Source organism: Zootoca vivipara, chromosome 2 (genome assembly GCF_963506605.1).
Source record: "Zootoca vivipara chromosome 2, rZooViv1.1, whole genome shotgun sequence".
Classification (NCBI taxonomy): Eukaryota; Metazoa; Chordata; class Lepidosauria; order Squamata; family Lacertidae; genus Zootoca; species Zootoca vivipara.
In genome coordinates, this window is record NC_083277.1 from 5,330,841 (window position 1) to 5,353,348 (window position 22,508).

The 22,508-nt window shown below is 46.0% G+C and overlaps 1 protein-coding gene across 1 annotated transcript in view; it reads right to left on the bottom strand.

Annotated features, from left to right (window-relative positions):
• The window catches only part of LOC118080221 (vomeronasal type-2 receptor 26-like), a 29,630-nt gene extending 9,930 nt beyond the window's left edge, over positions 1–19,700 (bottom strand). Inside the window, exons 1-5 of the mRNA XM_060270877.1 lie at positions 19,524–19,700; positions 18,782–18,908; positions 8,304–9,197; positions 6,629–6,868; positions 1,544–1,761 (exon numbers count right to left, since the gene is read on the bottom strand). Of these exons, the coding sequence (XP_060126860.1) occupies positions 1,544–1,761; positions 6,629–6,868; positions 8,304–9,197; positions 18,782–18,908; positions 19,524–19,700 (1,656 nt within the window). The remainder of the gene's footprint in view (positions 1–1,543; positions 1,762–6,628; positions 6,869–8,303; positions 9,198–18,781; positions 18,909–19,523) is intronic.
• Positions 19,701–22,508: the final 2,808 nt, after the last annotated feature.

Sequence of the window (22,508 nt, forward strand, 5' to 3'; positions counted from 1 at the left end):
CCTCTTGCGTTGACCTCTCGGCGGCTTCGGTTGCCAGGGCTTCCTCCAGAGCACTCTGGAACGTGAGGTCTTTTTTGGCGTAGAGGCGTCGTTGCAACACCTCGTCCCTCAGGCCACCGACGAGGCGGTCACGAAGCATGTTCTCCAACTCTGAGAAGTTGCATAACCGGGCGGCTTGGCGGAGGGAGGTCACAAACCCAGTTATGGTTTCCCCCGGGGCTTGCCGCTTTGCGTAGAAGGCATTTCGGCAAGCTACCACCGAGGGCTGTGGTGAAAAGTGCTCCTTCAGCCGTTCCATTATTGTTTTGTAAGAGACGGTAGCGACATCACTAGGTGCAAGGAGAGCCCGGGCGATTTCAAACGTCTCCTCTCCACAGACGCTGAAGAATGTCGCCCTCTTCATGGCATCGTTGGTGACTTCTTTCGCTTGCAGGAGGAAGTTGAAACGGGCGGCGTACCCTTCCCAGTCTCCTGATGCTGGTTTGAATGGCAAGAAGCTGCTGTCGGTTGCCATTCTGGGTTCCTTGGGTCCTGGAGCTGAAGCCTGGATGCACGGTGCGATGCAGCGATGCAGCAGGTGGCGGTGCTGCGGTGCAGTGCGTGGTGGCGGTCAGCTCAGCAGGATCCCACCTTCGTCGCCAGTGAAATATACTCGGAGTCGAGAGTGAATTTCATGCTCTTTATTCAGCTCATATTCATCAAGGAGAAGAAGAGAAGACGAATGGCTCTTTTCCCAAAACCATCTGCTTATATACATTATTTACACAATGGGCCTTGCGTGATTGGCTACTTCAGGGCTACACCTGTGGGCCAATTATATTGTGGATTGACTTCTGCCTGCAGCCTGATTGGCTGCTCCTACAGGCCAATCAGGTAGCAGATTCACTTCTGCCAGCCGCCTGATTGGCTGCTCCAGCAGGCCAATCAGGTTGCGGATTCACTTCCACCTGGAGTTGGATTGGGTAGCTCCTGCTGATTCTGAATCCTATTGTTCTAGGATTCAGCTCTATTGTTCTAGGATTCAGCTCAGTACATAACAGGCAACTTCACAGAAGGAGAGGCAGAGGCAGAAGCTAAGCAGTGACATGGTCTGCAGGAGTGCAGGAAGCTTAATCTCCATGCTCAATTAGCTTCTAGAGACAACCACTGGTCTTCTTAAGAAACAAGAACTCTTGGGGAGCAAGGAACTATATTGAACTATGATGATACTACTACTTCCTATGCCAGTCAGGTGTGGGTGAGAGAAATAGACCGAGGGCTTTCCAAATCAGTTCCCACTTTGTGGGAGATTCTTTCTAATATCTCCCTTTTTGGGTGCTTGTGATTTATGTTCCCTGGAGACCAGAGATTGGGAAAATTTGGCCCTCGGGATGTTGCTGAACTACAACTCCCATCAATCCCCACAAGGATGGTGAATGACCAGGAATGCATGGCTTTGTAGTTCAGAAACCTCTGGAGGAGTGAATGGGTTTCTCAACACTGGTGGAGATGTAGAAAAGTGGAAGGAAACATAGCTGGTCTCCAATCCCCTCCAAAGACCTACCTGGGGCATTTTGTAGATGCCCAACATGCTTGAAATCTGGCTGCCAATTTCAGAAGTAGTTGCTTCAAAAACAGCTATAACATTACTCTGTCTTCCACAGCTGTAGCTTGGAATGCTGTCTAGCATGGCATCAGCCGCTGTTCTGACATCAAAAGCAGCCTCATAGATGTTGTAGCCCAGGGTGACATTGGGTAAAAGCTGAGGATTCTGGTTGATCTCTTGAATGGCAAATAAGGGAGACAGGTATGGAGAAGGGTACTCTAATGTTGAACTGCAAATAAATGAATAAACAAACAATTGTTTCAACTGTCCACTTGAAGGAGTAGAAACTTGTCCAGGTGCTCCAACAAGGAAATAAATAGTTTTTAGGAGAACTTGCAGCTTGGGTGAATTTGATCTGAATGATAACTTACAGTTTCTGGAACTCAGAGACTTGACAGGAACTATTGACAAGATGAGAAGGGAGGAAAGAGAGAAATAGCAGACATTTTGTCCGGAGAGGACAGGAAACAAAATCTCTCAGGTTTCATAGGCAGAGTTATGGTATCATAGACATAGTGGCTTCAAACAACTGCTGGTTAGGTTATGAGACAAGCAGTGCCTTGTGTGGTTTTACGTATCCCATGCACAGAAGAAGGAAATGCTTTTGCTGTTTTCCAACAGTAAAGGTAAAGGACCCCTGACAGTTAAGTCCAGTCGCGAACGACGCTGGCGTTGCGCCGCTCATTTCGCTTTACTGGCCAAGGGAGCCGACGTTTATCCACAGAAAGTTTTTCCGGGACATGTGGCCAGCATGACTAAGCCGATTCTGGCAAAACCAGAGCAGCACACGGAAACGCCGTTTACCTTCCGTAGCAACATTAAATCATGGATGAGAAGAAGGTCAAGATTAAGGAGTTCATACTGAGTAGCACCTGTTCCAAAACTCATTGGGACTTGTGAAGCTGTTCCAACAATTTCCCTAGCCCACTTAGCTAGCCTTTCTTGAAGCCACTTCTTCTGCCCACAAAGCAAGCAATTCATACACCGGGGTTTCTAGTTAACACCCAAAAACCAAATGTACTGTAGTCTGATTCACTCCAACCAGCACTAAAGTTTGGCAAATGTTTTGCAGAGACAACCCTGCATTTAGCAGCCCCCACAAATGGAGCAATTGACAGTCAAAATATTGTCCAATTCATTCCCAGCCTGGGCCAACAATTCGATTCAACAGTGACCTGAGCAAGTTGCAGAAGTTTGACAACACACCCAAGAAGCAGGAGAAGAGATGATCACCTGTTCCCTAGATGCTGCCTTTGTATTAATTAAACTGAAGCCCCCAAAAATAAAGTGTTTAGAATCAACCTCCCAGTTTGCAGGATACCAAAGAGGCCAAGAGGCACTTTGATGCCGCCTCTCAATAACCAAACCTTCTTCAAAGTCAATAGATGGGCAAAGGAGGGAGAAGGTTTTACCAGGGATGGCCAGAAAACAGGTGCTATCTCTTGCACACAGCAGTGATTGTGAATGCAGGGTGGGTAACATACAGTCACTTACAACATAACAGGGTTTCTGGGGTGCTGGAAAAAGTCAGGTTTGTTCATTACAATACCACCTTGATATATGACCCCACTAATGAGGTGGTCTCCTGGCCTGTAATAATTCAACGGATCATGATTCTTTTTCCGATTTAATGGACATTTTGCTTTCAGCATCCCACTGACTCCATGCGGCATTAGCAGCAGAAATAGCAGCAGAAGTAATATCATTCTGGCTATGCCTGCAAGAGTCATACACTCTTGTGGCTGCAGGGACATTAGTAGCACACCTGGTCTCCTAAAATATCTTCAAGCAAAGGTACACAAACTCCCACAGAAAGGAGCTCTACCTACCCCAAATCTCTCAGGCCAGGCTTCAGATAGTTATATCCCAGTTCTTTTTGCAGGCTTGTGACAATAAGTTACCTCACCCTGCCTGTGATTATGATATTTATTTTATTTTTGGACTCAAAGGCCATCACTGGCGAAATCCCTGGACTAGATAAATAAAACACCATGATTTTTATAATTATCATGTTTAGAAGGTCCACCTCCCTGGCTCAATGTGTGTGACTCAATGGGCAGGGGCAGAGTGAGAGCAAAGCATGTTTGTGAGAACTCACAGATGGGGCTGTCAATCTGGGCCCTGCTAAATCTGAGGAACATCAACTTCAGGAAAGTTCAGAAAATTATAGAAAAGTTACGATGGATCAAGTCTCATAAGACAGGACATGACTGAGGTTTATAAACTCATGCATAGTGTGATTAACATAGATGGGGAAAGGTTTTTCTCTCTCCAAACTAGAAATTTGGACTCAAGTGGAACTAAAACCTTGTTCTCCTAGGCCCCAATCCTAATAAACTATACAATTCTGAAGAAGTGTGCATGCACACGAAAGATCAAACCAATGACAAACTTAATTGGTCTCTAAGGTGCTACTGGAAGGAATATTTTAATTTTGTTTATACAATTCATGGACATCCAATGAAGCTGATTGTTAGAAGAGTCAGGACAGAGAACAGGAAGCACATTTCCACACAGTTAACTTGTGGAATTAATTGCCACAGGATTCCGTGATGACCGTGATCTAGGATGGCTTTAAAAGAGGACTGGCCAAATTCATGAAGGACAAGCTTCTCAATGGCTTATATCTTGATAGCTTTGTGCTAACCTCCAATGTCACAGGCAGGATGCCTCTGAATATTCATTGCAGCAAAACCCTGCTTGTGGCTCCCCATTGGGGCATCTTATTGATTTCTGTTAGAGCAGGTAGCTGCAGGAGAGGAGCCATAGATCTGAAACAAACTGTAAACAGATCAAGACACTGGCAGGATTATTGTAAAAACCTGCAGATTTTAGAGAATAGAGAGAGAAATGTGCTCTCCCTGTCGGCTGCTGTGAGAGCAGGTTGCTTAAGCAGACTGGAGTCTTTGATCTGATCATTTGGAGCCCAATGTATGTCTTTATGCAAGCCTTTGGGGGGGAAGCCTATTGAAATTGCTTATCTAGGTTCTTTCATCAGTTTTCAACAGAAATAAGAGCACATTCCCACCACATGAGTACATACAGCCGGGGGGGGGGGTGAGATTTGACCAAGGAAAGCAAAATGCCTGCTTTCCAAGGAGGGACAGGACTGTGTCACTCCTTGAATCTTTGGGAATATTTCTTGACCAAAGATCAGAGGCAAAAAGAGGATGGATTATATATATATATATATATATATATATATATATATATATATATATATACCCCGCCCATCTGGCTGGGTTTCCCCCAGCCACTCTGGGCGGCTTCCAACAAAATATTAAAATACAGAAATCCATCAAACATTAAAAGCTTCCCTAAACAGGGCTGCCTTGAGACGCCGTCTGGAGGTCTGGTAATTGGTGTTCTCTTTGACCTCTGGTGGGAGGGGATTCCACAGGGTGGGTGCCACTACCGAGAAGGCCCTCTGTTTTAGGTAACTAGAGATACTCCTGTTCCCTTGCAAAGACATGAAGTGATTGTGCCTCTTTCTCACACCTGAATTCATAGCACATAGAACATAATCTTACATAGGCATGTGATTCAGTCACTGCATGACCAGCGCAATATGGCCACCGGCACACCTTCCTTCTTCTGCTGGGGATGCTCCTCGACTGAGTAGGGGTGGGGAGGCTGTGGGGCTTTAGGCACCCATCACTTCCTTTGTTAGCCGGAGAAAGCTAAGCAAAGTCCAGGTATTATTGCTACTGTATAAGGCAGATGCATAAGTGAGCTGGTTGGGTTGTATCTTTAACCTGAACTTTTGTTAGCTCATTCCTTATCTCTGTGTTAGAGACCTTGAACATAGGGGGCTCCTAACTAAGCACCTTTAACTATCTACACCTCCCAGGATTTTTTTGTAGGAAGTCATGAATGTTAAAGTGGTATACATGAGCTTTACATTCATGGTGCGGTGATAACCAGAAAATTGCTCCTTCCTTGGAAGAATTTCAATCATACATAGTTGGGCTGAGGAAGGCTATTAATATAAATGTTATCTATAGGGTCCAGCATGTAACAATCCATTATACATTCAAAAACCGTGTCTTCCACTGCAGGCGTTAGTGGAGTTTGGGGCAGATTATTGAAAATGGTTTGTATTGCTCTGAAACACTATATTGATTTACATCAGTGCATGTCAATGAAATGGACCTCTTCAGTAACAAGTCCATCTGATTGTAAGAGAAACAGGACTGTAGGACCTTTCCATCCTTATTGCGCGGTCAGGCAGAGACCCCCAAAACCCCAGTCAGGCCCCGAGCGGAATAATGACACCAGACAACGTTCTATGGAATTAAAATTGGCCCCAACTTTATTAAGATTCAGATGTAGGGAGACCTTGGCACAGGCACTGGGCGTTTATCCTCCCAGCGCCTGGGTAATTTCCAGGTTATCCAGCATATATGGGGGTTGGGCTAGCTCTGGAGAACATATGTTCAAGCATATAGCCCGTCCCCCTTTTCGCCGTCGCTGGAGGGGGAGGGCAATGACGGCTCCTCGGCGAATGGTCAATGCCTCCCGCCTAGACCCCTTTAACGGGAATCCCGGTATCACCGCCGCAATGGGGGTGGGGGGTCACCTCCCCCACGCCCCCCCCCATTTTGGTAAATGTCTAAAGGATTCCGCCCAAGACCTGCAACCACCACCCGAGACCGCCAATCGAGGTTTCGCCGCCGAGACTACCTGCACCTGAAAAGACGCTTCGCAAACCGCCAACCATTCCAATAGGCCATGCCTAATGTCGCTCAGCCAATAATTGTTACCAGCGGCTGTGAGGTGTACGCCATCGGGCCGGAACAGCTCCTTCCTGTATATTTTGATGCCGGGATGCTTCACAACGTGACCCCCAATGCACGTGATTGCTGCATGCAATGCCCTGTTTATTTTTTCAATGGTGTAATTAAGCCTTATAGGTGTGGAGTTGCCGCGCCATTGCAGGCGTGGAAGAAGTTCTGACCAGAATATGGTGATGGTGGGGTACAGTGTATGTATGCAAACTCTCCAAGTCCATGATCGCTGTCTTTATCAGCACAATGCTCTTACGCCCTACGAGGTCGTTCTCGCCAAGGTGGAAGACAACTGCATCTGGCGGGGGACGGAACGCAAGCTCGTGACGCAACCAGGGCATGAGGGCATCCCAGCACATTCCGCGATGCCCGAACCAAGAGATGTTGATCTTCAGCTGAAGGCCCAGATGTTCATCAGCTAAACCCGTGGTGGCATGGACCGCCGCCAAATGTACTATGCTGTGGCCGAAGATCCAGACATGTTTGGGGCGTACACCTGAAAGAAAGCATTACACGGAATCTGTCAACGCCTGTTGATTTTGCCTAATATAGCCCTTGAAGGCAAATGAGCGCCACCATTGCATTTATGTTATCTGCCAGGAGCCCACTCACTGCCGCTGTGGTTGCTGCCACAATGTGAAAAGAATGGCCAGAGAATTGAGCTGGGTTGCCACCGCAGGCCTGAATCGCCATCCGTAGCACCGCAGTGAATTGACTATGGGTCAGAGGGCAGCCCGTGGCATGGATCAAGAGGGGGTCCAACCCGTGGGGGCGCACTTTCATGAATTTAGGTACGTCGGAGACTGGGCAGGGACCAGTTCGTGAGGAGCGTGCCAATGTAAGGGTGGTGCCCTTGCCTAGCTGGTCAGTTTTTGAGGCCCGGATTTTGATGTGCACCTTCTGGTTGTCCAGACTGACATCGTTGACTGTCAGTCCCCCTTGGCGGGTTGATTTTGAGTCGCTAACTCACTCTCCAATCTGGAGGGCACAAAGAACGACAGCAAGAAGGCAGCCCTGAAGAGGCTGACCTCGTATCGAGAACAACATATGCAAGGGTAAAAGGGGACCCCTGACCATTAGGTCCAGTCGTGACCGACTCTGGGGTTGCGCGCTCATCTCGCATTATTGGCCGAGGGAGCCGGTGTACAGCTTCCAGGTCATGTGGCCAGCATGACAAAGCCGCTTCTGGCAAACCAGAGCTGCACATGGAAACGCAGTTTACCTTCCCGCTGTAGCAGTTCCTATTTATCTACTTGCATTTTGACATGCTTTCGAACTGCTAGGTTGGCAGGAGCTGGGACCAAACAACGGGAGCTCACCCCGTCACAGGGATTCGAACCGCCGACCCTGTGGTCAGCAAGCCCTAGGCTCAGTGGTTTAACCACAGCGCCACCTGGGTCCCTGAAGAGGCTGACCTCGTATCGAGACCAACATATGCGAGGGAGCACATCCCAAATCAATCTGAGAGTTTCAATGGTGATCGGCTTCCTTTTATCTGGACTGGGAGGGTGTTTTCGTTGCCAACCTGTGAAAGGAAAAAAAATAACAAGAAGACTTTTTAAATGTTGTAATAATCTTTATTTCTTAACATTTGAAATGGAATATTGTATGCGTATACAAAAATGTATATTATGTATATAAGAATGTACTAGGATTAATACAATAAAACTTACAATTCAAAAAAAAAGAGAGTCTATTCATATTATCACTTTGTTAGATTACACGTTTTCCTCTGCAAATTTAAGACTGTTCCATAGAGTCATTTTCAAGGGTGGAGAGGTTTGTGGCAAGACAATTGCACACACACACACTTATGTCATCTGTGGTTCTATGACTTAATAATGTTTCCAGTTGTCCTGACACAAACCAGGGTAGGGTAAATGTGAAGCTCAGAATCTTCAAAGAAGCTAAGAATCAGAAACTTCCTTCACTTTTTGTAGTTAGATGTGCTTTTGTATTCAGATCTGGCTGGAATATGATAATGTAGCATTTGGGAATGAAGATGCAGCCCAGAAGCCCAGCACTGGAGGCCAACATAGAGAAGACCTGCACAGCTACCATGTACTTCCCTTTTGTGCTCAGGTAAGTGGGCACAAAGGACACCCACACACTGCAGAAGACCAGCATGCTGAAGGTGATCAGCTTGGCTTCATTGAAGGACCCTGGAAGCTTTCTAGCTAGGAAAGCCACCATGAAGCAGATGGCAGCCAGGAAGCCCATGTAGCTGAGGACAGTGTAAAACATGGCAACAGATCCTTCATTGCATAGAAGGATGATTGTTCCAGCCTGGGAGTGCATGTCGGAGTCTGGGAAGGGTGGAGAGATTCCCAGCCAGATGGTGCAGATGACAATTTGCATACCGGAACATGAAAGGACAATGGAGTTGGCCAGACTCTTCCCCAGCCATCTCCTCGCCTTATTCCCTGGCTTTGTGGCCAAGAAGGCCAGAACCACAGTGATGGTTTTTGCCAACACAGAAGAGACAGCGAATGAAAATATGATGCTGAAGGCTGTTTGTCGGAGAAGGCAGGTCACTTTCCTTGGCCGGCCGATGAACAGGAAGGAGGACAAAAAGGAAAGCAGGAGGGAGCTGAGGAGGATATAGGATAAATCTCGATTGTTAGCTTTGACTATGGGAGTTTCCTTGTATTTAATGAAGATTCCTAGGACAACACCAGTGGTCAAGGACAGGAAGAGGGCAAAGGAAACCAGGACAATCCCCAAGGTTTCTTCATAAGTCAGAAATGTTATCGTTTTGGGTATACATTTGTCTCGCGCTTTATTTGCATGCTGATCTTCTGAGCATTTAGTGCAATGCTTTGCATCTGAAGAAAAGAAGGACTTCAGTATCACTAACAAAACTCTTACATCTGTAACTGTGTGTATTCCAATACAGTGGGACAATATAACGAAGTGGAAGAGGTCAGGAAATCAGAGAGGGACATTTTCATGGCTTAGGACAGGATTTGCTTGAAGAGCCCTAAATCCAACACAGACTAAAATTGGCATGCTGAAGCCACTTTTGAGTATTTTACTCTGATGTAGGCATCATCAAATTTACTTCTTAGGAACCCCTAAATGTCAGAGTATGAGAATACAGTTGTACCTTGATCTCAAACAGAATGTGTTCTGGGAGTCCATTTGACTCCCAAAACCGTTCAAAAACCAGAGCATTCACATCCAGGTTTCTAAACCACATCCAAGATGGCGGACGGAGCTCCATTCATAAGTAGAAACATTCGTTAATAGAGTTACCGTGTTTCCCCTTTTTAAATTCGTAGTCAAAAAGTAAGCCATGGCAGGGTTTTCCTATAAGTAATAGAAGTAAGATGTACCCCGAAAGTAAGCCGCCATTGCTCCTGCCCAGGGGCATCCTTCCCATTGGGCTGAATGGCACGGTGCAGCCCGGCGCCCGTCCAGCAGGGGCGCATCGAGGAGGCATGCACACTGAGCCGCCGACGTGTCCGATGCCATGCTCTCCTGGGGTGCAGATCGCCATGCCTCTGGCAAAGCAGTCTTGAAGGCAGGGAGGACCGCCGTGGGGATGTAGCCGGGATCGTGCCGCTGCCCGCTGAGTTCACAATGGGACAGAGCAGAGAGGTGCCTTTCTCTCTGCACACTGTTGCGAATGAGACGCAGCCCAGGCGGGGAGAGAGAAGCCGCGCTTACTCTGACAGCCTCCACGAAGGGAGAGAGGGACGTTAACCGGTCGAAAGGGACATGGCGTGGCTTTCTCTTTCTGGGATGCCTTTCCCTTTCTTCCGTCCTGATGGGGGCAGGCCCCTTTTGCAGGCGCCGTTAGCGGATCGGTGCCTGGAGCTTGCGGAAGGAAACCTCCACGCGAGAGTCCTGCAGAGGCAGCGATCCTCCAGGCACCGATCCTGGGGCGGGTGTCTGCTCCTGGGGAAGTCGGCGCCTCAGGGCGTGAAGTAGGGAGACAAAGCAAACTTTGCCACTGTGCCGGAGGTGGGGGAAGAGAGACACCTTTCTCCCGTCAGCGCGGCTCGCCTCGAGTGTGCGAAAGCTGCCGGCTCCGCTGCCACCGTCCCCGAAAGCCCCTGTTTGCCTTTGTAATTTGTCTCAAGCCTCGTGCACTGACGAGGCGTGGAAGCCCTGCGTGGGAGCAGGCAGGACCCTGCCCACCTCTCCCCTGCCCTCCTGCCCAACTCTCCAGATTTCTCCTTTTATTCCTTTTCACTTTCCCCTCTTTGCCTCTCCTCCTCTTTACGGTTCACTTGTTTTCCTCATCCCCCTTTCCCCTTCAGACACATCTTTTTCAGCCTTCGTTAGTTTGTTCCCCACTTTCCCCGCCTACCAAATTCTATTTTCCTCTCCTCTCTTTTCCACATCCTTCCTTTCCTTCCTTCCTTCCTTCCTTCCTTCCTTCCTTCCTTCCTTCCCATCTTTCTTCCTCTCCCTCGTTCTTATTCTTTCTTTCCTTCCTTCCTTCCTTCTTTCTCCCTTTCTGTCTTCTCTCCCTCTTTCTTTTTCTTTCCTTCTTTATTCCCTTCCTTCTTTCCTACTCTTCTTTCTCTCCCCTCTTCCCTTCCTCTCTCCCTCCCACTCCCTCTTTCCTTCCTTCCTTCCCTCCCTCCCTCTCTCCTCAGAAACATAGGATGCTGCTTTATACTTCTGGCCCTTAAACCCTGGAACCAGGAGAGCAGCTCCAGTGAGTCAACCTCAGCCCAATTCCAGATCTATGCATCTGTCATCCAGAGCGCAACACACAACCATCTCCTTGAAGTATCAGAAGTCCCTTTGGTGAAGGGTGGTGGCTCACTGGCAGAACATCTGTCCTACATGCAGAAGGATCCCACATCTTCAGGTAGCTCTGCGAAGGTCCTGCATGAAACTCTAGTGAGCCTCCATCACCAAGTGCAGTCAATCCTCAGCAAGATGGATCAGAGTTATTATCTGGTATGAGGCCACGTTCTTGAGTCCTTCTTGCAGCACCACCCTCTCTCCTGCTCAGTTTCCTCCCACAGTGCTGGGTAGACTTAAGACGGCCCTGTTCCTGTCACCTCCTCAGCCCCTCCTGCGTGCTCAGGGAGCCAGCAAACCGGCAACAGACGCAGAAAAGACCCAAAATTTCTGAATGATTGTATCGTGGTTTTCCAGACAAAGGAACAAAGAGATAAGATATTGGGACAACATTATAAGAAAAACTTTGAAGTTTTTCAACACTCAATAATCCTTTTTAAAGAGACGCCAAAATTCTTTTTGGCCAAGAGAAATAAATATACGAATCTGACAACGATTTTGACAAGGAATAATATTTCTTTTAAGTGGAAATTCCCAGAGGGTCTGGCATTTAAGTACAAACAAAAAGAACATAAGATAAGATCGGTGGAGGACAAAAGAAGATTTCTAGAAAGGTACGCGGAAGATTTTAAGACACCTTTAGGAGGAGGCTCGAGTTTAGGAGCGGGAGCCGGACCAGGAGCACTGGACTTGGATCTCTTTACAGGAGCAGGATTGCAAGTGCAATACTCACAATTGATAAATGCAGAAATTGAATGGAAAATTAAGAGGATGAAACAAAGATCATTTGAATCAGCAAATAAATGTGGAAAATTACTGGCCTGGCAATTGAAGAAGAGACAGAAAGAGAGCACAATTATAAAGATTATAGATGAAGGAAGAAATATAGAGAACCCTGCAGAGATAAGGAAGTGCTTCATTAAGTATTATAAAGAGCTCTATAAGAAAGATAAAGAAGACAGAGATGGAATAGAGAAATTTATAAACAAAAATGGATTACAGAAGATTCCCGAACAAAAAAAGAACCTGCTGAATGAACTGATTTCTAGACAGGAGGTGGAAGCAGCAATCCAAGAGTTGAAAAATGATAAGGCCCCAGGACCAGATGGGTTGACCTCCAAATATTACAAGTCATTAAAAGACTGGTTGATACAACCATTAATGGAGGTTGCAAACGAGATACTAGGGGGGGGCAGGGCACCAGAGACACGGAAAGATGCATTTATCTCGCTGATTCCCAAACCAGATACGGACAGGACTCAGGTAAAGAACTACAGACCAATCTCGTTATTGAATGTGGATTATAAAATTTATGCCAGTATTTTGGCAGCAAGACTGAAAAGGGTATTGAAAGACTTGATACATAAGGACCAGGCAGGATTTCTGCCAGGGAGACACATGAAAGACAATATAAAGGTAAAGGGACCCCTGACCATTTTTTTTTTAAACATACTTTTTATTAATTTTACAAAATACAAAAAAACAAAAAAAACGGTACATACATAAACACCTTTTCCACCTCCTTCCTACCCACCCACATGGGTCCTCCCATGCCACAGAAGTATCCCATGTATGTGAACAGTCAGAGATGGTCCATTTTATGCTTGGATTTCTGTCCTCCTCCCCCTCCCCTGACCCCAAAGCCCCCCCCCTGCCACCAGGGAGCTCCAGCAATCCAGGGCAGTACGCAGGAGGCCATCCATCCAACCATCTATTGTCATACCAAAAAAAGAGAAAAATAGAAATAGGAAAAAAGAGAAGGAAAAAAAGGGCAAAAAAGAGAGAAAAAACAATACAAAACAGAAAAAAATTTCTTACATTCATAATTGTAAAACCATATTTTGTGGGCTTCCCCTCCCCCCCCTTCCCCGGTTTTCATCCCTTTTTTATCATCTGCAACAGTTTCTTACTTTATAAAAATACACCTTTGTATCTTATACAACTTATAAATCAATTGTTAACATTTTCATCTAATATTCAAATCACTGAAAAATCAAACTCCCATTTTATCTTCCCGTGCCTAATTTTTTCTCCCTCTATAAGCCTCCATATTTTCACATTTTTCCAAAATCCATTCACTTTTAAAACTATAACTATTCTCAATTTAACCTTACATCCCCGATTACCGGCTCCACCCCCCCAATCCAGCAAATTCCATAATCAGCAGACCAGTTATAAACCTGTTAATCCATCCTTATAATCACAACATCACTTTCCCTTCACCCCACCCCCTGTTTACAGTCTTTTGCCATCCAGGCCACCATACAGGACCCCTGAATTTCTTCTCTTCTCTGCATATTTTTTCCTTCTTCCCTGTGGACGTTCTGGAGTTCCAATAATACCAATCGTGCCCCCCTCAAAGGCAGGGCACTCCATCCAACTTTTTGTAGAGTAAAGTCATCATTTTTTTCGTGGTGTGCTTCATTTTGTGTTGAATCATCACAGTCCTCATCTTCATCTTTTCCTTCCAAATCACAGTCACCATCATTGTCATTCTCACATTCATCTTTTTCAGTGTCAAAAGCTTCATCTTCTAAAAAATCATATTCTGCCATCACCATCTGAAATTTTTGCTGTAACTCTTGCCGTCGTGTCTCTTCTTGACATAGCTCTATTCTTGTTTCCCACATTAAGGTCAAAACAGACCGCTGGAACTCAGGGGAACACTTTTTTGTTGACATAATTCAATCCTGCCAAGGTCAAAACTTGTCACGTGGGGTGGAATATGATCACAGTTTATTTTCTCGACTCCATTTTAACAAGCTGGCTGCATTCTTCAAGTCTTATTAACAATAAAGTTCGAACTCACATTTCACAAACATTTAGACCAAAAAAGAAATTCCACAAAGTCCAAAAATACAAAGTGAAATAAAAATTGCCTTATAAATCCTGATCAACTCACTGGGTTGTCTGGGCTGCCGGCTCCCGAGGAAAAGAAAGGTTTTTCTTAGACTTTACCTCTTGCTGCAGGGCAGTCATAAACCACAGTCTCTCTCCCCTTTCACCCTGCATCAAGGGGGAGATTCTCTTTGATGCCTTTGAGGGATCCTTTTGAATTGCAAATCTTCTGTTTACGGCTTCGGGTTTCTATTTACTGTCTCTTTTATTGCCGTGGGGGGGGTGGCTTCCTCTTTTCTCCCCTCTCTCCCAGATCCAAATTGTTTTATAATCCAAATCGTGAGGTTACTTACAGTCTTTTCCAATTGTTTTATTTTCGGAAGAATCCAGCGCTCTCCGCCTTCGGCTTGAAGCTTCTCCCTGCTAGAATAACGTTGCCGCTCAAAATGGCCCCCGCGACTTCTACCCTCCTCGCTCCGGAGCTCTTATTAGAGCTAGCCGAAGAGTTGGGGAGTCCGGATTGGGGCTGTGCCGAGCAAATTTGCCCCCGGGACGCCCTTCCCGAGGTTCTAAGGGGCGCAGCGTCGCTCTCGCTGCCCTCCCCACTCCTAGCAGGGACGGGCCGTCTCGGAGACGAGAGGAAACCCCGCCGATCGGCGCTGGCGCTGAACCCGGAAGCCGGGACCCCTGACCATTAGGTCCAGTCGTGACCGACTCTGGGGTTGCGCGCTCATCTCGCATTATTGGCCGAGGGAGCCGGCGTATAGCTTCCAGGTCATGTGGCCAGCATGACAAAGCCGCTTCTGGCAAACCTGAGCAGCACATGGAAACGCCGTTTACCTTCCCGCTGTAGCGGTTCCTATTTATCTACTTGCATTTTGATGTACTTTCGAACTGCTAGGTTGGCAGGAGCTGGGACCAAGCAACGGGAGCTCACCCCGTCACAGGGATTCGAACTGCCGACCTTCTGACCAGCAAGCCCTAGGCTCAGTGGTTTAACCACAGCGCCACCTGGGTCCCATGATTGTATAAATGCTTGTTATTATCATATGTTGTTTTTTAATTGAATGAATAAAGTTTATTTTAAAAATTAAAAAAAGACAATATAAGAAATATTATCGATATTTTGGAGAGGTTGGAAGTGAAAATAAATACTAAAGCAATGTTAATCTTTGTGGATGCTGAAAAAGCTTTTGACAATATATCTTGGAACTTTATGAAACAAAATTTGAGTAAAATGGAGGTTGGTCAGAACTTTGTTAATGGTATTAATGGCATTTATTCTGAGCAAAAAGCAAAGATAATTGTAAATAACGTGGTCTCAGAAGAGATAAGAATTGAAAAAGGAACAAGGCAAGGGTGCCCACTCTCCCCCCTACTATTTATTTCAGTCCTAGAGGTCTTGTTGAATATGATTAGGAGAGATGATGGAATTAAAGGCATTACAGTAGGGACTAGACAATATAAGTTAAAAGCCTTTGCAGATGACTTGGTGTTAACCATTCAAGACGCTGAACAAAGTGCTGTAAGAGCACTACAGATAATTCAAGAGTTCGATACAAGGAGGTTGCAGATTACAAAAGGGTTTTAGAATAACCAATCTTAGAAGATAGAGATATCAATATAAAGACGAAAGTAATAGATTAAGAGGTTAATTGTTTAGAATCACTAGCTATGGTATTATGATAATATTTAAGCAAATTTAGAAGTATGTAAGATTAAGAATTTACTAAGCTAGATATGTAAAGAAGCGTAGCGGGAGGAGGGAGAGGAAGTCAACTGATTAGATTAGTAATAAGGATATCAAATATGAATTTTTGTTTTGTAAATTTTTTTTCTTTCTGTGTGTTTTTGTATTCTTTTTTCTTTTTGCTGTATGTCATTTTTGTTTCTTCTTTTTATATTTTTCTTTTTTAAAAAAAACCTTAATAAATACATTAATTTTAAAAAAAAGATAATTCAAGAGTTCGGACAGGTTGCAGGTTTTAAGCTAAATAAAGGAAAAACTAAGGTTTTGGGGGGAAAATCTGACGATACAGGAAAAACAAAGGATAGAGGACTGTACAGGACTGAAATGTGTGAAGAAGGTGAAATACCTGGGAGTGAATATGACAGCAAAAAATCTAAATCTGTATAAAGAAATTATGAGAAGTTATGGAATGAAATAAAAAGAGACTTAGAGATATGGTCGAGGTTGGAATTGTCCTTAATGGGCCGAATAGCTACTGTTAAAATGAACGTGCTGCCAAGAATGTTATTTCTATTTCAAGCACTACCGATTGTAGACAAACTGAAATGTTTTCAGGATTGGCAAAGGGCATTGTCTAAATTTGTCTGGCAGGGGAAGAAACCCAGAATTAAGTATAAACTTCTAACAGATGTAAAAGAAAGGGGAGGATTCTCACTGCCAGACTTAAAGATATATTTTGAAGCAGCAGCATTTTGTTGGCTGAAGGAATGGTTTCTACTAGACAATGCTGATGTGTTAGATCTGGAAGGCTATGATAATGCATTTGGTTGGCATGCATATTTATGGTATGATAAAGTTAAGGCCCACAGAGGATTCAAAAGTCATATAATTAGAAAATCATTGTTCAATGTATGGATAAGATATAAAGATTTGCTAGAGAGGAGAACTCCCGGTTAGATCTCACCCCTTGAGGCGATGAAACCTAAAAGGACAAATATGGATGAGAACAGGCTGAAATACAAAGACATTTTGATTGAGGTGGGAAATCAATTTAAGGTAAAGCCGTATGAACAATTGAAGGAAAAGATAAGTGACTGGTTTCAGTATGTACAGATAAATGAAGCATTTAAGATAGATAAAAAAGTTGGTTTCCAAACAGAGAAATCAAAATTGGAAACAGAATTAATAGAGGCAAACAGTAAAAATTTGTCTAGAATGTACAATCTATTGTTAGAGTGGCACTTGAAGGACGAGCAAACAAAAACGGTAATGATAGAATGGGCCAAAGATTTGGGCCATAATGTTATGATGACTGATTGGGAAAAGTTGTGGAAGAAGGGATTGAAATTTACGGCATGCACTGCTTTGAAGGAGAATCTAATGAAAATGATGTATAGATGGTATTTGACACCGGTTAAATTAGTGAAAATGTATCATAATGGTGATAACAAGTGCTGGAAATGTAAGGAGAAAGTAGGCTCATTCTATCATATGTGGTGGACTTGCCCCAAGATAAAAGGCTTCTGGGAAATGATTTATATATAAAAATACATTTTTGAAAAAACCAGAGGCCTTTTTGCTTGGAATAATTGGGGAGGAAATCCCAAAAAAGGATGTTAACTTGTTTATGTATGCCACCACAGCAGCGAGGATTTTGCTTGCGAAATATTGGAAGAAGGAAGAATTACCCTCTTTACAAGAATGGCAAATGAAAATGTTGGACTATATGGAACTAGCAGAATTGACAGGAAGACTTCGAGACCAGGCGGATGAGAGAGTGGAGGAAGATTGGAAAAAAATTAAAGTGTATTTAGGGAATTATTTCTGAACAATAAAAGATGGATCACCTAGGGAAAGATCGAAGTTAAGGCATTAGGGACATAAGGAAAAGATTATAAAACTGGAAATTGAGTTATAAATATAAGACTGTGATTAAGATGAATTAAGGGGAAAAAATTTATGATGATGAATTTAAAAAGTAATGAGCTAGAAACTGTTACAGATGATTTTAAAATGAAAATCAGATAGAAGGGACTTGGGGAAGCAAAAGATACAATGATTTTAAAGATGATATAAGATGTGTTTATTGTTGATTGTTTTAGTCGTTTTGTATTTTTATGTTCTGTAGTGTTATTTTGTTAATGTGTTATGTTTTTCTTTTAAATGTTTTTATAAAATTTAATAAAAATTATTATTTTAAAAAAAACAGACGCAGGGGAAAAACGCGCCTCTCAGCTGACTTCTCCACCGCCTGTTCAGCGTGCAAATTGCTGTACCGTACCATACTGACGCAATAAAAATAAGACATCCCACCGAAAATAAGCCACCCTGTGTTTTTTTAAGGAAAAAAGTTATAAGACGGTGTCTTAAAAAAGGGGAAACACGGTATTCATAAGTAGAGGTACCACTGTAATAGAATTTCAATCGCAGAACCTCAATGAAAGGAAAATACTGAACCACAGCATCCTCATTCGAGAGAACATGTAAACCCACAATCAAAATGAAATCCACAAATCACATGGTGATGGAATGACCTCACTGCTGGCTTTAGGTGACTGTCCCTGGGGAGGGGCATTCTGTGAGCAGGGTGCCACAGCCAAATGAATTCATTTCCGTCCGTACTCCTCTAATTTCAGATAGTGTGGGGATCTGGAAGAAAGCCCTCACTTATGAATGTGCTGTAACAGAATGTTAGAATCTTAGAGTTGGAAGGGAAACAAGTGTAATGTGGTCCAACTCCACGAAATTTTTTTTTTGGGGGGGGGGGGAATGTCGGACATGGAATGTTGGACATCCATGTTGGGGCCTCACGTGACAAAAGCTGTTAATGGCCCATCTGAGAGAAATTCTTTTGCCTGGGCAGAAAAAAGGTTGCCATGGTGATGGAGAGTGCATTTGAAGTGTCAGGAAAAGACAGTCCTTAGCAAGGTGTGCTGGGAAGAAGAAGGCAGTGAAGAAGGAGTGGACGGGCTGGCTGAAGGCTGGCAGGGAGAGAGGCCTTGCAGTTGAGTGCTGCACTGCTATGGGGAACAAGACCCTCTTGAAAGGACCATACTCTAAGATCTGGTTCAACACTGTGAGAACAGGGCTATGGACTAGATGTCCTCTGGAGTCACCCACCTTCCTGAATGGAGATGGTCCCTTCCGCACAAGGAGCACAATCATAGCAGCAAATGGGCTCTCCTTCTTTAGTCACTCTGGCATATCCAGGGCGACAGCTGTGGGTGCACCTTGAACAAGGCACGACCTACAAAATAAGGAGAAGGGGGATCAAAGGAGATCAACAGAAATAACAGACATCATCACCAGATTTCGAGTCTACCGCTCTTAATTACTACACCACTCTGGCTCTCGTGTGGCGAAGCTAACAGAAGTGTTCTGGAACCTTCTAGTGTGTTTGGAAGGTTTCCAAGGTTTCAAGGTTTTTATGGAGACAGACATGCATCTGGAAAGAGCTCTGTGTTTCCAGGTCAAACTGCCCCTGAACTGCCTATAAATGCAGTCCAACATGGTCACATGTTATTCTTACTTTTACTCTCTCTCTCTGATGTTTCTTCAATCTCTCAATCTGAATTGATTGACTTAAAGTATATTGTACATTTTAAAAATTTTACGGTTATATTTTACTGCCACTGAATTATTAAGAGATTGCCCTTCCAGGGGTCTGCTATTGAACTGTCAAGCTTATTATTGGCTCAGAAAACTTTTACAAATTGATCTGCTGCATCCTGAGTCCTCCCTGGAATCATGTCCCTTCTTGGAGATGCTACTCTACTAACAACTGCACAGGCATTCCCCCGGAGTCTTTTGGGGCATGAATCCGGACAGGGTATAAATGCAAGAAAGAAAGAAATGCAATCACCTTGCTGAAGTTCCCAGGCCACACAATGGCTTCCGGATTAATGGTGAATTTTATGTCGGAGGATGCCTGTTCCTCGATTTTCCCAACCTTCATTCTGCTGTGAGATTTATTGGGAAACAAGACCCAGTTCCAGATATCAAAGTTGGCAGTCAGCTCCCCACTCTTATCAAAATACATCCCGCCTTCCCGACGTTTAAATCTGGATGGAGGCGGGAACTCTGCCTCTCTTTGCCTCTCTTTGCCCCAGCACCGCAAGCGTTCGGATCATTAGCTTCGTTAGCTCCCGAATCCTTGCCTTTTGCTTCCACGATCCGTCCCCTTTGTCTCCTTTTCTTTTGCAGGTTATATCGTCGGTCTCTTCGCCGCGTTCCCCGTGCCTCCGCCGCGCTCCCCGTGACTCCGCGCCATCGCTCTGGTCTCGCGCGGGCGAATGCCTCCGCTGATCAGCTGTGGGGCTCCGCCGATCAGCTGTTGGGCGCGCGTGCGCAGCCAGGGCCGCGAGCAGGAAGTCGGCTCGGGGTTCCGGCGCTCAGCGTTTCGGCCAGCTGCCGTTTCCCTGGGGGACGCATTCGTGCAGCTAGTTGGCCTATCGCTACATTCGTGAGGGCACAAGCGCAGCCTGCAGGAGCCGTGTCTCCGTCGCCCGCATCTCCTTAGCATTCGCCCACATTCCCTGTGGAACCGGTGGCAGCGGAGGCGTCGGGGCCTCCTTTGCCGGCGGCTGGAGCTCCCCTTCCCCGCTGCGTGCTTGTGCCTTGGGCCGTGCCATTATCATCGTCGGCGCTGGGTCAAGGCGGCCGCCTCCCCACGACCTTCCACACAGCGGTCATCGGGGGAGATTCCGAACAAGGGGGTGAGCTTCCTGTGTGCGCGGCCTTTCCCTTCGAGGTTAGTGTCTCTCTTTCCTAACAAGCCCCTCATCCACCTGAGATTAGTGCCCCTTTGCAATATCTAACCCCTGTCCTTTGGTGTGTGTACGTGTTTGGTTTTTGTTTTGGGCCCTGTAGTGCCGCTCCGTGATTCCTTTCCTCGCCCCCCACCCACGTGCGACAGCCCTAGTGGCCATCTTGGGTGTGGATATTTGCATTCCGGCTCCTCCCGGTTCACCCTCACGACTTCAAGTGGTTAGGTTTCAAGTTCGAGGGTGCGTTTTTCATTGACAAAGCCATGCCGATGGGTTGCTCTGTCGCATGTTCAGCTTTCGAGGCCTTCAGCACATTCTTGGACTGGGCCCTTCGCTTTAAAACAGGCTTAGCAGGTGTTACGCGTTACCTCGATGATTTCCTTTTCGTGGGAGGGGCCAATAATGGGGAGTGTGCGAGGCTTATGAAAGACTTTACTTCCCTTACGCGAGAGCTCGGGGTGCCACTCGCAGCTGAAAAAACTGAAGGGCCAGTAGTTTGCTTAACTTACCTGGGTATAGAATTGGACACTGTGGCCCAAGCATCACGCTTACCTTTGGATAAACTGACCGCTCTGAAGGAATTAATCTTACAACTGATTCCGCTTTAAAAAGTAACGCTTAAACAGATTCAATCTTTGCTCGGGCATCTCAATTTCGCGTGCAGGGTAGTTTCGCCAGGTCGCCCCTTCTGCCGTCGCTTGGCTAGACTTACCGTTGGTCTGAAGCGCCCATACCATAGGGTCCGATTACCCAAGGGAGTGAAAGCCGACCTCGAGAATTGGCTAACCTTTTTGGATCACTTCAACGGAGTGTCACTTTGGCAAGACAATCTGAGCTTACGTTCAGATTTCCAGGTACAATCAGACGCTGCCGGGTCCCTGGGTTTCGGAGTCTACTTCAGGGGCAGGTGGTGTGCTCAGCCTTGGCCCGCCAGCTGGCATGCCTCGGAGGTCACACGGGATTTAACCTTCTTGGAGTTTTTCCCAATTGTGGTAGCGGTGCACTTGTGGGCCACAGAATTCAGAAATTGCAGGGTCTGCTTCCGGACTGATAATCAAGCGGTGGTCAGCGTGATGTCCAGACAATCATCCCGCTCCACAAGAGTCTCTGCCCTGCTGCGGGCCTTCGTGCTGCGCAGTCTTGAACTGAACTTGCATTTCACTGCCAAATTCGTTCCGGGGGTTAATAATGATATCGCCGATGCGTTGTCTCGTTTCCAGATGGACCGCTTCCGCTTGCTGGCACCGGAGGCGCAGCAGTATCCAGAGCCGTTCCCGGAATCTCTATGGAACCTTGGGAGCGAGAAATCTTGAAGGGAGTATTCGCGTCGGTTGCCCCCTCGACTCTGAGCTCGTACAAACGCGTTTGGGCAGAATTTTCCAAATTCAGGAATAAGGGTCCCTCCCCTTCGCCTTCGGGCCCCCCCTCAGAGAGGGAGGTTATGCGATATGTGGTTCACCTTGGGGAATTGGGCCGTGCGACCAAGACTCTTAACATACATACAGCAGCGATCTCCTTTTTCTGCAAATCCCTGTACTCCATGGACCCTTGCGATAACTTCCACTTGCGAAGGGCCATGGAAGGTTGGCGGAGGCTACAGCCACCAGCAGGCGACCCCAGGAGGCCCATTACATTTGACCTTCTGTGCAAGATCCACACTCAATTGACGTCTCTTTGCTGGTCCCCTTACGAGGCGAGCTTGTTCTCTGCGGCCTTCTCGCTAGCATACTTCGGGGCACTCAGAGTTGGAGAGGTAGTATGAGAGGACCATCCAGACGGGTCCTCCCGTGGGATCAGAATGCAGGACGTAGCGTTATCTAGCTCGGTGGCAGTTGTGCACATCCGCCGATCTAAAACTGATCAGCGGGATTGGGGGCGACCATTCGCCTCCCTGCAACAGGTGGCCAAGGCCCTTGTCCAGTAAGGGACCTCAGGCACTTCCTATACCAGAGACCGGCTGGCACAGATCCTCTCTTGGTCCACCAGGACAGCTCTAAGCTCACGCGCTCCCAGTTCACACGGGTTTTACGCAAGGCCCTCGCGCTGTGCGGCGTTGACCCGAGCCAGTTTTCCGCCCACTC